General features: G+C 47.1%; 1 protein-coding gene across 2 annotated transcripts in view; it reads left to right on the forward strand.

Annotated features, from left to right (window-relative positions):
- The window catches only part of ephb3b (eph receptor B3b), a 64,493-nt gene that overhangs the window by 47,901 nt on the left and 1,641 nt on the right, over nt 1-14,951 (forward strand). The window contains exons 5-15 of one of the 2 annotated variants that reach the window (XM_080018074.1): nt 1,281-1,616; nt 4,079-4,203; nt 4,819-4,981; nt 5,197-5,305; nt 6,855-6,907; nt 7,186-7,350; nt 8,993-9,240; nt 9,760-9,975; nt 10,181-10,330; nt 10,563-10,762; nt 13,435-13,590. In XM_080018074.1, coding sequence (XP_079874200.1) covers nt 1,281-1,616; nt 4,079-4,203; nt 4,819-4,981; nt 5,197-5,305; nt 6,855-6,907; nt 7,186-7,350; nt 8,993-9,240; nt 9,760-9,975; nt 10,181-10,330; nt 10,563-10,762; nt 13,435-13,590 — 1,921 coding nt within the window. The remainder of the gene's footprint in view (nt 1-1,280; nt 1,617-4,078; nt 4,204-4,818; nt 4,982-5,196; nt 5,306-6,854; nt 6,908-7,185; nt 7,351-8,992; nt 9,241-9,759; nt 9,976-10,180; nt 10,331-10,562; nt 10,763-13,434; nt 13,591-14,951) is intronic. The other variant, XM_080018075.1, reaches the window with a different exon arrangement.

Genomic DNA, 14,951 nt, shown 5'->3' on the forward strand with positions numbered 1-14,951 from the left:
GAGAGAGAGGGAGGAGGAGGAAGGAAGGCCCGTTGTTGTTTGATTCTCCCACAGTGTGGTTAGAGATAAGGCTCCGGTAATTGGATAAGAATTGCTATAGCCCCTGCCAATAGTTCCTCTTGCAAACCCCCACAGCACTTTCTCCACACTCTCTCGCACAGACACACACACATCGGAAGCAAAGCAAGCAATTCCAATTTGGAATCCCATCCTCATTTTCTCTGAAGAACTGCTGAAACAATCTCTTGTTACAGACAAAAAAAATGTTTTACTTAGTTAGTGTGTATAAAAAGAAATCAACAACACTGCAGCACAGGAGATAAATTATTTGGTACGTGAATTCTTTCAGAGTAGCAAAGCGATGAAAACAGGATCGGAGCCCATGCATAATTCTTGAATTTTGGAAATACATTTCATTGTCGTAGTTTAACGTTACTACAAATATTACGTTCATTTGTGCGTGTTACACACCTTAAGCTCTGCGTTTAGTGTCTTTCATGTGTCTTTCACCCCAATTTTATGTTAGTAATGTACTATGTATGTTAGGCTTAGGCGATTGGACGAATATATCAAATTATTTTTTGGGGGATTCTTTGCCCGATTTTTGTCCTTTTATTTTGCTAATTTAATGGTCTGTCTCTGTGGGAATCAAACTCGGAAAACAACTAACCTGTCTTCAAAACCTAGTGTGTCGCCGCCAACAATGATATACATTGCTTCTCTGTGTCATTTACTTCCAATTGGATAGTCCTCGCTTTTTGCAAAACCACGTCTTTGATGTCACAATGATTTATCACACGCCAATCAGAAGCTCGATTACTATCCACCATAGCCAGCTAATCAGAGGAGAGATTCTTGGACATGTCTAACCATCTTCAAACCATGCGCAGCTTTGGCTGTTTTGCCTGTTTTTTTTCTGCGTGATGATTGCAAAGAACTGTATGAGGCCAAGTGGAGATGGAGATTTGAGACTTTCTACACCAGCAAATTATTTGTGCAGACAGAGGCGAGGGGGGAGCAGGAGATTTATCCGAGCCCCATCAGTGAGAATGGTTCGCAAAACACAAATATATTGGATGTTGGGCTGACGGTGGCTGGTAGGAAATATATTGACAACCCTAACGTATGTCATAAGCTTTATTTTCCGCAGACCTTCGGTTGGCTTTTGATGTCTGTAGTAGAGTCTTTTATTTGTCTTGTCACACTGTGATTTAACTAGTTGGTGATTCAGGGATTCGTATTCATATTCCACATCCCTCTTATCTTCCCTCCTACACCAGCCGTGCCCTCCAACCCACGCAGCGTGATATCCAACGTCAACGAGACATCATTGGTGCTGGAGTGGAGCGAGCCACGTGACTCGGGTGGCCGCGAAGACATCTTCTACAACGTCATCTGCAAGAAGTGCCTGCCCGAGCGTGGCATGTGCTCGCGCTGTGACGACAACGTGGACATCTCGCCACGCCACCTGGGCCTTGTGCAGCGCCGCGTCGCCGTGCGCAACCTGCAGGCGCACACCCAGTACAGCTTTGAGATCCAGGCGGTCAACGGCGTGTCCAACAAGAGCCCCTACACGCCGCAGTTCTCGGCCGTGAACATCACCACCAACCAGGCCGGTGAGTACAGCACAGCACTCTCCAAAGGGGTTAGAATTTGCGGTCAAGGGTCGGTTTTGGATTTTTGTGAGATGCTGGCGATTGTCAAAAAGGCTTCAGAACGAGGGAATACAATGTATAAAAACAAAGTTCCTGTGGTCCTCGAGGAGCACTGATCAATTACTTGTTCGCTGTGTGGGAGTGTGTTACATATATCTCCTTTGAGTGGGGATTGAGAGAGATTCTTCCTGAATGATTGTTGAGAGGGACCTTTTTTCGCACGCCCACACATGTGCTCTTGCGCTGAGACCGCTGCAAATAACACTAGCGAAGCAGCTCGCAGTGAAACGTGTTGAACCTGCAGTATATTCTGGCTGCCCACTGCTTCCAACCCACCTCCACTCCTTCAGCCCACACCGACAACAGTAACTAGGCCAATGTAGCAATCTGCGATGATCCCAATGTAATTTCTGCAGAGAATATTGAATTTCACCTCATGTATATGCAGAATTATTTAGGGTAATTAGAGGTGTGTGAGTACCGGGTGCTGGCTTTGCATTATGATATTTTTGGAAGGGGAGGGGGAGTCAGCTGTGAAATGTACTCTGTATTATACTGGTGCTGATGCAGCTGTGAGATGGACACTATTATGTTCAATCGATTAGTCTAGTCGCTCATGAATTCACTGTCTAGCCAGGCCCACGCAATGCACGGGATAATACTTCAACCCATTCCCCTCGATTTTTTCTTTCTATCAGTCCTTCTGCCTCCATGTCTCCTCTCTTCTTCATGTGCTTGTGCTTTCAAGTAAGAGGCCTCCAAACGTGCCTTGTGGTTCTGGCCGAGGGTTCCACCAGGCACTACGTGAGGGCCTTATTGTTTTACAAGGGATCAGGTGCCGGGGTGACGGGGACCCCTGTCCATCCCTGTGTGCCCCCCAGGTCAGCTTAGGGCAGATAGAGACGGCAAGGGAGGAGGAAGGGGCAAAAAGAAAAACATCAACCATGATCAGATTATGCTCCTCCTGGAGTCCCAGGACCATCTTCGCATTTGCATTCCCCCTTTTAAGAGCAAAAATAAACACTGGGGTGGTGATAAGTCTCTGGGTCCACCTCCATGGTTACTCCACTGTCTTCTCCCGGGGAGGGCCCCTAATCCCCCAGGCTTGGGTGACCTGGGGATCTGCCCCGGGTGCTTTGTCTTTGGGGAGGTGGGGTGGGAGACCAAGGAGGGCCTGGGTGGCTGGGCCTTGGAGGGGAGGGCTTGGGAGGCATAGAGAGAGAGAAAGAGAAGGAGGTCTGACCACAAAGACAAGCAGCAGAGGGAGAAAAGAAATATAAGGGAAGGATCAAAGAACCGGACCTGGGGATTAAAAAGCTTTTAAAATGGGGGGGAGTTGGAAAGGGAGAAACAGAATAGGGATGTAGGGCCAAAATAGTGAGAGAAGAAAATGAAGAGCTGGAGAGGGGACAATGATGGGGAGGGAGGAAATTGGAGAAGGGGATTGCAAAATCGTGGACATTTATTTTTGTGAGAGTGAATAGCAGGTAAAGAGAGCATGTTGAGGTTTTAAAACAGAATAGATGGAGCCAAGGGGAAAAAATGGAGAGTGAGTCAGAGGTAGAGAACAAGCCTGAACTGAAAAGGAAGGGAAGGCAGACGGTACGGCAGACATCGCTTTGCTGGTGAGAGGTAGCTATAAACAATGCACAAAAAGCTCAAGTGGGTGAGATAACAGTGTGTTTTATGTTCGTTCTTGAGTTTGTTTGTGTGTGTGTGTGTGTGTGTGTGTGTGTGTGTGTGTGATATGTATCTGCACGTCCAGTTGTGCAGTATGGTATAGCAGCAGCCATTGTCAATGTTTCTTACCACCAGACACTTCAAATGCTATAAAGATCCCTAGTATTGTATTGTACTAGTTTGTAGTATTAAAGGAGTTTTTGTCCTTGAATTACCTTTCATCCATTCTGCAAGTTCAAAGCATTGTCCTAAACGTTACATGCTAGAATAAATTATTATGTTGTAAGGCACACTTCTAATCACTCAGGGCAGAGTAGGTCCCAGATAAGTCTTTGTACTGGCGAAATTAACATACTTAATGCCTATTTCTGGAGATAGAGAGCAAAAGTATGGCAGAAATTAATTACATGTGCAATAAGAAATGGGACCCCGCTTATAGGCTGCATTCCTGTGTCCCTGTGTTGACATTAAACTGTTCAAAGCATAGGAGCTGAATGTAGCAGGGACTAAGCTGTCAGTTTAGTGTTAGGATTCTCTTGTCGGAAGTGGCTATTCTCCTTTCTTTCCAGAGCACTCTGGGAGGAAGAATTTGAGTGCTGCAGGGCGGTGGTCCTGCATACCAAATATAAAAACAAAGCCACTTACAAAGCCCAAGTCAAAACCTTTGGCATATTGTCCTGTTTTGATACACAAAGGGTGCAAGAATTTTGAATAATAAAGCTGTATTTTCCTCATCGTTACAGCGCCTTCCGCAGTACCCACGGTCCACCTGATGGCGTCCACGGCGAACAGCATGAGTCTGTCCTGGCTGCCTCCCGAGAAACCCAATGGCATCATTCTGGATTACGAGATTAAATACCATGAGAAGGTAAAACACAATGTCTGGCAACCTCCAATTCCATCCCAATTTGTCTCCTTTAGCATTCTGCAGCATTGGCCTCTAGCCGGTATGGCTTCTTCCAGTATCCCAATATTCTCATATTATTTACCCCTTTCTTTTCCTTTTACCCGCCTCATCCTTTTCTGCCCTACTTCTTTCTTTCCATCCATCATGGTGTTTGATCAAAAATCAAAGTTTCCGTGTTTTCAGGCCCCACGGAGCTGAGGCTCGATAAGTCGGCTTGAACAGTCTGTCAACTGTTTGTTGTCATGTCCCCCCCCCCCGTCGGATTAACACCCAAATTCCAATCCCCATCTTCCGCTTTCCTCTTTCGCTCACACTGTCTTTTAATCGCTCTCTCTATTGTCCCCCTATTCTCTCTCTCTCTCTCTCTCTCTCGCTCTCTCTCTCTCTCTCTCTCTCTCTCTATCTCTCCATATTTTCCTCTGCTTGCTACCCTAACCCTGAATGCAGCGGTCAGTTGTCAGTTTTTGGGGAGGACTGGGAATCACAAAGAAAGCGGATGAGAGGGAAGAGAGAGAGAGAATTGCTATTTGATGTTTTGTGTGATATTTTGGCAACAAACTATCTCTGGTTTGGCAGGATCAGGGCGAGGCCATCGCTCATACTATGACGGCCCAGCGGAGCTCAGCCCGCATTGAGGGGCTCAAAGCCAGGACGCCCTATGTGGTGCAGGTCCGAGCCCGGACCGTGGCCGGATACGGCCGATATAGCAGCCCTGCCGACTTCAGCACCAACCAGCAGAGTAAGTTACTATTACTATGAGGACACAAGGACATGGTCTAGGTCGTCAAAACATGCTATTTTGTTTTGAAAGGTATAAAGTACAAGCTCATTGTCAGAGACATACAAGCCAAGAAGAGAGGATGATACAAATCTTGCCCTCATCGAAGTTGATTAACATTCGCCATGGCTTGTGCGGAACCTTTGGAACCTTTCATCTTGTTTTTAACCTCTTAGATGAACCAGTGAAGTCGCTTCAGGAGCAGATACCCCTCATCGTGGGCTCGGCCACCGCCAGCTTGGTCTTCCTCATCGCAGTCGTGGTCATCGCCATCGTCTGCCTCAAGTAGGAATCCCAATACACCAACGGCTTTTGGAACGATGCGTGTGAAAGATATTGTGTGCAAAGACCATTGTTTTTGCTGCAAGTATATTTTCAAAGTGAAAGCCCAAACTCATTTACATGACATGCACATAATCCAGCTGCGCCATACAAAAGCTATTTTTGGAAAATATTTTCTTTTCTTTTTTATGCTAAAACAAAAAAAGTAAAAGAGAAATGTCAACTTTGTTTGCATGTCCTCCAAACCACCCCAGAACAGTCACAGTGGATTGCCGTGCCACCTGTGAGCCCTCCAAATGCCAGATTAGTCTTCTGAATCTGTGAATAGTAAACAGCTCGGAACCAAAATGCTGGAGCGCTCGCTGGACACAGCATGGTGGAGCAGCTGCGCGGCCTGATAGGCCTAACCCTCGTGGCCCGGCAAAACTCTGAGTCGGCCATGCAGCTGCACCCCCACGTCCGCTGGGTCCTATTGATTCAGAAGACGCTGGCGTGGTCAGCTTATGCCTGTTCTATAAAGCCCCATCACCACTTCGGCTGGGTCTTACCACCGTCGTTTATCCAAATATACCCCCTCATCTGTCAAGCATGCTACTACAGCTAGCAGTGTGTGTGTGTGTGCACGTGTGAAGGGTTGGCAATCGCCGCTGACTGGCACCCCCTGGGCGCCCTGTACAAGCTGTATCGGTCCGTGGCTGACAATCCCGGGCATCGGTCACGCCAGACTGAATAATCTCCCCTCTGCCCCTCCCTCCCCCCAACCTCTCGCTCCCCTCTTTCTTTCATACCATACATTGTGTCTCTCTCATTGTCTTAGCTTAGTTGCCACTGAAGAAAAAGAAGAAGAAGAGAAGGAGCAAAAAAAATCGTCATAATACAAAACACTGTGCCTCGCCTTACTATATTCCACAACCGCATTTGAATTTGAAATTAGATGCTAATTACCTTTGGGTATTATTGCCCCGGTTACTGCTTAGACAACAAAGGAAGCACATTAACATGTAATCTCACCCAGTCACCCCTCCCCCGCCCCGCTTTAAACGTCACTGGGCCCCTTCCTTCTTTGCCATCCAACTCATCCTCAGCCATCGTTGAATATACAGAAATCTTTAAAAACATAGAAGAAAAGACCCTGCCAGGCTGACAACAGCAGCCAAGGCAGAATCAGCGACATTGGGGTTGGGTGGTTTTTTCCCTAGGTCTATGGGGATTGGGTAGTTGGGGTGGATAGTGTGGGGTGGCGGTGCAGATATCAATGAATGGCTTTCACCTGTCGTTTTAGATAAAGAGATGACGCTATTATGTTTGTGAAACCCGTATCGCAATCCCGACTATTAGTAATTTTACCCACCAGGCATTGATGTGAAAACCATGCAGTTCTGAATGGGGAAAAAAAATCATTACCAAGCGAATCCATAGTCAGACTCACATCTCTGCAGATTCTATTGTGGATGTATTTTTTTCCCCAGCTTTGCTTTTGTTCCATCCTGGTACGGCACCGCACTGTGCGTGGAGCCCACGTGACTAAGTTTGTTTTGCTCTTTGCCTTCAGGAAGAAGAGAAACGGCTCAGAGTCGGAGTACACAGAGAAACTGCAGCAGTACAGTAAGTCTCTCCACTGAAATCCCCCTTCCCCCTGTAAAGCTAATTCTACCAACTCAGCTCTGACAGCCAAAGCCAGTACCTCCGCTCGGCGTCATGGTATTATCTACCCAGTGGATGCTGTCCATATATATATTGGTTAATCGATTTAATGTCATATTTATTAAACATACTACTAATTAATGCAATCATTTTCCACTGTATTGTATAAATGACCTACATAATGTATGAATGGATGTCACATCTTCAGACCATAAGGTTCTTGAATAATTATTTAGCAGCACCAATTCACTTTCCTGTTCTTGCCACTGAATCCCCTATAGTCACGCCAGGAATGAAGGTCTACATTGACCCCTTCACCTATGAGGACCCTAATGAGGCAGTGCGGGAATTCGCCAAAGAGATTGACGTCTCCTGCGTGAAGATCGAGGAGGTCATTGGCGCAGGTAACCCACCAAAGCTCCTGAGCTACAGGGGGAAGACTGCTAGTCACCTCCAGGCCATACCATTAGAGGACTTCACGCCAATCGGTACTTTCACTCAATTCATCGCTAGCCCTCTCCCCACCTCCCCTCTACCCCTAACACGTCACTCCTAGGGACTCCCTCTGCAAGTTGCAGAGTCACAACCACCTGCTAGCTTAGTTGTCCTGAAAATTAGCTTGACCTACAAATTGTAGCACCCTTTTGTTTTAACCCTCCCCAAAGCCTTTAGAATAGCCGTTGTACCCCTGTCTGGTAGATGTTGTCCTGTTTTGTAAATGGGGTCCAATCCTGGAGCAGGAGAGGTGCTAAGCATTCAACATTTGTTTTGGTCAAGTATGATGCTACAATCAACTGCATAAACCTGAATTTAAAAAGAGATAAGCATGTATTGGTGTTGAATGCCTTTTGCCAGATCCAGGATTGGCCATGTGTTATCCCACCAAATTGTTGTGCTTCTTAAAAGAGGCCTTTAATTCTCTTAGTTTACTTTATTGACCCAGGTACAATATGTGGCTCCCCACCCTGTTCAATTCTGCCTCGTAACTTGTGATGTTGTAGCCAGCAAAATATGACATGTCTTTAATATATTTGATAGTAATACTATTGCTTAAAAGCTGCAGGACTGAGCCAACTCAGGTTGAGTTCTCTTAGCGTTGTATCTGAGCCCAATGCAGAGGACGTTGTGATGATGATGGAGATGGAGTCGCTACTACTACTGCTACTGCTACTACTACTATACTACTGCTACGACAGCCCTTCTACCGCTGAGGCTACCACTTGAAACCTGTCGCTTCCCAGCCTTCGCCTTTTGAGTGACAAACCCCTCAACCCCTGTCCTCCCTGTCCCCTCCTCTCCCCTTCCCTTGCCCTGCCCTGCTCCGTCCTTGGACTCCCTTTCCTTGACTTCTCTTGCTCTCTCTCTTCCTCCGGCTCTTTGGTATGGATTGCCCACATTGCTTTGTGTGCCTTGATCTTTGTGTCTGTGCCGCCCTCGCTGAGCGTAGACGCTAAACGCAAAGCGTGCACCACCCCAAGGACCCCCAAGCTTCTCTCCCCACCTGCCTCCTCCTGTTCCCGCTTTTCTAGTCCCTCTGAAGACTAGGATAGCTACCCCCACCCCCTGTCCGCAACCCTGACCCGTCACCCCTTCCACTCATCCCCTCACCCCACTTGTTTGTCCATTACGCCATAGCCACCATTTGGAAACCATTTTTTCCAAAATCACAATGTACTTCCAAATTGCTTCCTGCTTCACCCCACCAACATCATCTCTTCAGTCACTCATCAAGATGTTGTTGTTCTGTCGCTCATATAGCATATACTAGACATATGCTTCACTTTACTCATTCAGACCTAGCACTCCAACTGTATGCCACCCTAGAGTCATCCCTGGTTTCTCCAGTCTGTCCCTCCCTCCCCCCCTTCCTGCTACCCATCCCTGGCTCCTTGTTTCTAACCAGTTAACTGTACCCTCTCCCCTCTCTCCCCCCACTCTCCTCCACTCTTCCATCGTTCCTCTCTCCCCTCCGTCTTTCTTCTCTGTCTCCCTTTCCGTCTCTCTCGCTGTCTTCTCTCTGGCTGTCCAAAACCCCTGCTCTCGCAGGAGAGTTTGGGGAGGTGTGCCGAGGTCGCCTCAAGCTCCCCGGTCGCCGTGAGATCATCGTAGCCATCAAGACGCTCAAGGTGGGCTACACAGATCGCCAAAGGCGGGACTTCCTTTCCGAGGCCTCCATCATGGGCCAGTTCGACCACCCGAACATCATCAGACTGGAGGGCGTGGTCACCAAGAATCGGCCAGTAATGATCGTCACTGAATTTATGGAGAACGGCGCACTGGACTCTTTTCTGAGGGTGAGAGAATACAGACAAACTTAGTTGTGCCGCAAGATCTCACAAATAAGTACACCCATATCTACCTGATCATACCATTAGTTATCTGACATTCTTTGCAGCTAAAAAAAAAAGACTCTCAAGCTCTGCGGCGGTGGTGGCAAGGGATATCTTACAAGCCCAGCGCTCAGGCAATTGGTGACATTTAGAGAGAGCTCAGTCTCCAATGAATCACTGTCTAGAAGTCACGTCAAACATTGTCTGCCAGCGAACTGGGACTTGTATAAGAAAGTAGATGGGAGGGAGGGAGGGAAGATGGAAGAAAAGAGGGGGAGGATAAAAAAGACATACAGATTAAAAAAAGGGACAATACCTCACGCTCGCAAGAGATAGAGGTTGAGATATGCAGGTAAGTGGCTGTGAAAAAACTGGAACGGAGAGGAAGATGGGATAGAAGCGAGATAAAAGCAAGAGAAACATCTGCTTTTTTGAACAGGTATGTTTAGATCTGAAACCCATACTCTTGTCTTCTGGTGCCAGTTGAACGACGGGCAGTTCACAGTGATCCAGCTTGTTGGAATGCTGCGTGGCATCGCGGCCGGTATGAAGTACCTGTCCGACATGAACTACGTGCATAGGGACCTCGCCGCCCGCAACATCCTGGTCAACAGCAACCTGGTATGCAAAGTGTCCGACTTCGGCCTCTCTCGCTTCCTGGAGGATGACCCCACGGATCCCACCTACACAAGCTCACTGGTAAGGATGCGTTGTCAGTCCCGCCTGTCCTCGATGTGCTTGTTGTACGTTTCGTTGTAGTGTGCGTCCCTTGTATTGTACATCGACATATCCTCGCACTGCATTTTTTCTCACCCTTTCTCTCCCTCTTGTATGTGTGTGACTCTGTCTTCGTGTTCCATCCCCCCAGTATTTCACACTCACCTACTCATTCGCATATCCACAGGGAGGGAAGATCCCCATCCGCTGGACGGCCCCCGAGGCCATCGCCTACAGGAAATTCACCTCGGCCAGCGACGTGTGGAGCTATGGCATCGTCATGTGGGAAGTGATGTCGTACGGCGAGCGGCCATACTGGGACATGAGCAACCAAGATGTAAGTGGGTCATAAGTGCTTTAATCCATGACCTTCTAGATCTTTTACTTCAAACCCTACACCTGCCTCTAGTCCTAACAATGGCTCATGTATCTCTTTGGCTTATGTTTGTTTCCTCCCCATACATTCCTGGTATCTAGGTATCCATATTCTCCCTTTTCATCCTGATGGATTAACATTGGTGGAAACCCTTTGGAAATCTGTTGTTATACAATTATCACCTTTTCACCAGGTGATAAATGCTGTGGAGCAGGACTACAGGCTGCCCCCGCCTATGGACTGCCCCACGGCACTGCATCAGCTCATGCTCGACTGCTGGGTGAAGGAGCGGAACCTAAGGCCCAAATTCACCCAGATCGTGGCCACGCTGGATAAGCTGATCCGCAACGCCGCCAGCCTCAAGGTGGTCACCAACAGCACGCAGTCCTCTGGGTAGGTTCCAAAAGTGTTGTTTTTTTTGCCATTATTTAATATTCTGTATTTTCTTTTGTTTTGCTGTCTGACTGAATTGCCTGCCAGTGGAAAATAGTTGGGGGTAAATACAATGCAATGGACGGTTCTTTTAACTTTTGATCCTGCACATAGTAATGCATTATTTTAAGGTCATCTTCAGACACACTCCCTGAATATTTAGATGTGATAATGCAGTCGGGAGGTGGATGTTTATTAAAACTGATCTTCATAAAGGTCATTACGTTTGTTAAGCCAGTGGCTGTGCGCATATGGTGGCTATCATAATAACTATTAAGTATACAATTTAAAATTTCTTGATAAATGCTTTTTCCCACTCTTTCCCAATTTGTATCCATGTATCTATGTTTGGAAGTTTCTGGACTCGTGATAGATTAGATTACAATGAGGAGAGATTACCTCGCTAAATGAAGTCAGTTGACTTTTTGGCTTCAAACCATGGAATTATTGCCCGAGCTACTTAATTTGTTCCTGCAACATGAGACAAACATGCCTTATTCAAATTCATACAGAAAAAAACAAACACTGTGACAAAAAACTCTATAACTATATAAACTCTAGATTTTTAGGTGGGTTTTCAAATAATGCACTGATTGACTATTGCATTGACAAGTGCTTAATAAAGCGCCTTAGCCGGTGTTACATCTACATTTAATGCTTCTACTCTAGATTCCTGGAGACTGTTCATCAAAAATCCTCCAGATTTAGAGAATGAGAGGCAATGGGGTGGGGCGGGGAAGGGAAGGGGGTGACCTACCTATCTGTCCCAGCGTCAGGGTCTTTCTGTCCTGAGGGAAGGCCCCTCTGAGAGCCGGCAAAGGCCCCGGTTGGCCACGGCAGCGACGTTCTTAGCAGATTAGGCTTGCAGTTAATTAGCTCGATTAGGGAGCAATGCAAAAAAAAAAAAGAGAGACGGGAGCGCCTTTTAATTAGCCGCTAACGAGATTTTAAACGGGCCAGCGGAGAGGTGGCCTCCCGCCGACGAGCCCTAGCAAGGGAGCTGAGGAGGGAGCCCCGGCCCCGGTCGCGGCTGAAGGATGGCTGGAGGTTAGCTCCAGCTAACAGTCGGTCTGGGAAGAGATCCTGGTTGACATCGTGTAGATATGTAGTGTTTGATTGTCCAAAACATTTGGGAAAGTTGGGTTTTTGGAAGCCTCCTTTGAATACAAATTGATAGCTCAAGCTTTTGCGGAAGCAATGACATTCTGGGCCATTTTATCAATGTTTTCTCTCTAATCCTCCCACTTAGTGATCTCTAGAGCTGTAGTGTCTTTCAAACCCTAAACGCCTTCAAATCTTAAACCCTTCCCCTTCTATCCCTGTACCTTCCTGACGGAGCGATATTGGCGGAAACCCTATGTGAATGTGTTCTGATATTCCCCTGCTTAGTGGCTAGCTTTGATGAGGGTCAACAGCAGTGTTGTTTTCTACTGTACTTCCCATGCAGCCAGTCAGACTGGTCTGTTTTGGAGCTATCTTTGAGGGAAGAGTCGCTAACAATGGTTTACTGAGAAGAGAAGCCGGCTTGTGGGGTTAATGACGTCCCGAGGCCTTGGGCTCTCCGGAGCACAGGCCTTATTAAAAATCACTCCATCTACACCACTGAATGGAACCTCTGTATCCCTCTTATTAGCTCCCCCTCGCTGTTGCACCCCTGGTTTTTTTCTCCCTCCCTTGACCCTTACATCCCTCCCTCCATTAATTGTTAATGAATCTAATGCCATCAAAAAGCACGACAGGGATCAGCAGAGCAGAGAGCGGGAGAGACAGTGGCTCTCTTTCACTTGGCTCACCCTCTCGCCGTTCATCCACCACTCCACTCATTTCTAACTTGTGGCAGGGTTTTTTATTAAAACTCCCAAGGTGGCCTCTGTATCTGCCACATTGATCAGCGCAGAGCTTTGGGTTCGTGTTCTTTAGAAAGGCCTTCGCTTTTCCCCGTTGACAGGTGTATGTGTGGGAACAATGCAACACTGACCATCAGAAGTGCAAACACACACAATTACACAGCACACACACAAACACACACACACACACATATACACACACACACACTATCAAGAAAAGCAGGTCAACCCTCTGCATGACTGTGTACATTCGTCAGATGTCTCTTCAGTCCCATGGAGTTTTTTTTCTTTTGAAAATGTCCTTCCATTACGACAATGTTGCGCTGCCAAGCTCAGCTGTAAAGCCGAAAGGACAAATGACAGACACACACACACACACACACACACACACACACACACACACACACAAACAAACACCTTAACACACTCCCAACCAACGTCCACCAGACCAGCCTCCAGCCAGTCTCTCCATGGTGATGAAGGTGGTGACCCCCCCCCCCCTCCCCCCCCCTCGCTCTTCCTGTCTGTCCCTCTGTCTCTCAGGTCTCGGGCTCTCTACAAGTAGAGGAGAGGGGGAGGAAAGGAGGAGAGGTGGAGAGGTGGCGCTCTTGGGTGGGGGGAGGAGGGTGGTGTTATTTGGTGAGACTGGCCTGTAGAGGTGGTGGAGTGACGACCTTAACCCTCTCTCTCTCCATCTCTCTCTCTCTCTCGCTCTCTCTCTCTCTCTCTCTCTCTCTCTCTCTCTCTCTACCTTTCCTGATCCCCCCTCCTCCTCCATCTATGTAGTGTGTCCCAGCCCCTGCTTGACCGCTGTGTGCCGGACTATACCACTTTCACCACCGTAGGGGACTGGCTGGACGCCATCAAGATGAGTCGTTACCGTGACAACTTTGTCAACGCCGGATTTGCATCCTTTGACCTGGTGGCCCAGATGACGGCAGAGTGAGTGGGGGAGGGGGGTTGATGATGCTGAATTAGGTATAACTTGATTCAGAATGAAATTAAATGAAATGGGCTCGAGTGCAGCCAATTTCAAATCATATTACGCATGGTTCTGTGATGATATGGGGGCAAGCTGTGTGGAAATGACTGAAATGTAACATGTTGTCATATATAAAAAAACAAGATGACAAGACCGAGTCGCAGAGAAGTCGAAAAAATAACCCCCCAAATATTGCTACAATTTCAAGAGATGCCAAGAAGTTGAGAGAAGTTGAGTAAAGACAACAAAAACAACACGTTGTCTTGCTCTTGTGCAGAAAAATACTTCGATCCAGATCACAGAAAGTGATGAGAGATCACAGAAAGTGATGAGAAATTAGTGGGAGAGCAATAAAAAATGTTATTATATATATATATATATATTCTCCGCGCAATTCCTAGAGATGTATGTAGAACATCATGTGGGTTTTTGTGCAACAACCTCAAATTGACCTTGATGTTTTGCCTAACCTCCCTGTATGTTTTCATACAGGAAACAATGTACTAGAAGTTATGGAAATGGAGGTGGGGGGTGATGATCAAATAAATGAATTAGGATAATCATGATAAATATGTCATCCTAATTACCCGCAGAATAGGCGATGGGAGTGGAGGTAATTTGTTTCAATTTGGGGCCGGCTGACAGGTGGCGGTGTACTGTGGCTCTCCGTTGAACCTTAATGGCCAGTAATCCTTCTAATGGTTCCCATTTATTATCATTTCATCCTCTGTCACAGGAAAAAAAAACACACATTTATTTGTGTGAAATTGTGGCGATGCGCCTCGATTTGGCTCAGGGAAGGAGGATGAATGGGTGTGTGTGTGTGTGTGTGTGTGTGTGTGTGTGTGTGTGGTATGGTCATACGCTAATATACAAATTGATCGGTCCACAAAGATATCGAGACAAGCCGAGGTCATGGTTTATGTGAGTAATATTAGATTATACGAGTGTGTGTGTGTGTGTGTGTGTGTGTGTGTGTGGTGAGCCCTAATCACTCAGACGTTTTCTCGCTCTCCACTCGGCCCTGTCGACATGGGAACACAAACATTCGGGCGGAAACAGAAGCGCCCACGTGACGCTATCCCACCGCATTAAACCAACACGGCCACCAAAGATTAGATTACAACCTCATGACTAACAACGGCTGGAGCAGGTGCTCTCTCCCAGGCCTGCGAAGGGTTAAAAAAATGTTTTCATATTGCCCAATCCTCAATTTTGGGTCTTAACACCCTCTACCTTGCTTTTTTCGGTGACGACCAGCTGCTGGTGGTTTTGAAAGGACTTGTCGAGTCGGGAACAGTAAAAGTCTCCCTGGGTTGAC

This window comes from Zeus faber (assembly GCF_960531495.2).
Source record: "Zeus faber genome assembly, chromosome: 1".
Classification (NCBI taxonomy): domain Eukaryota; kingdom Metazoa; phylum Chordata; class Actinopteri; order Zeiformes; family Zeidae; genus Zeus; species Zeus faber.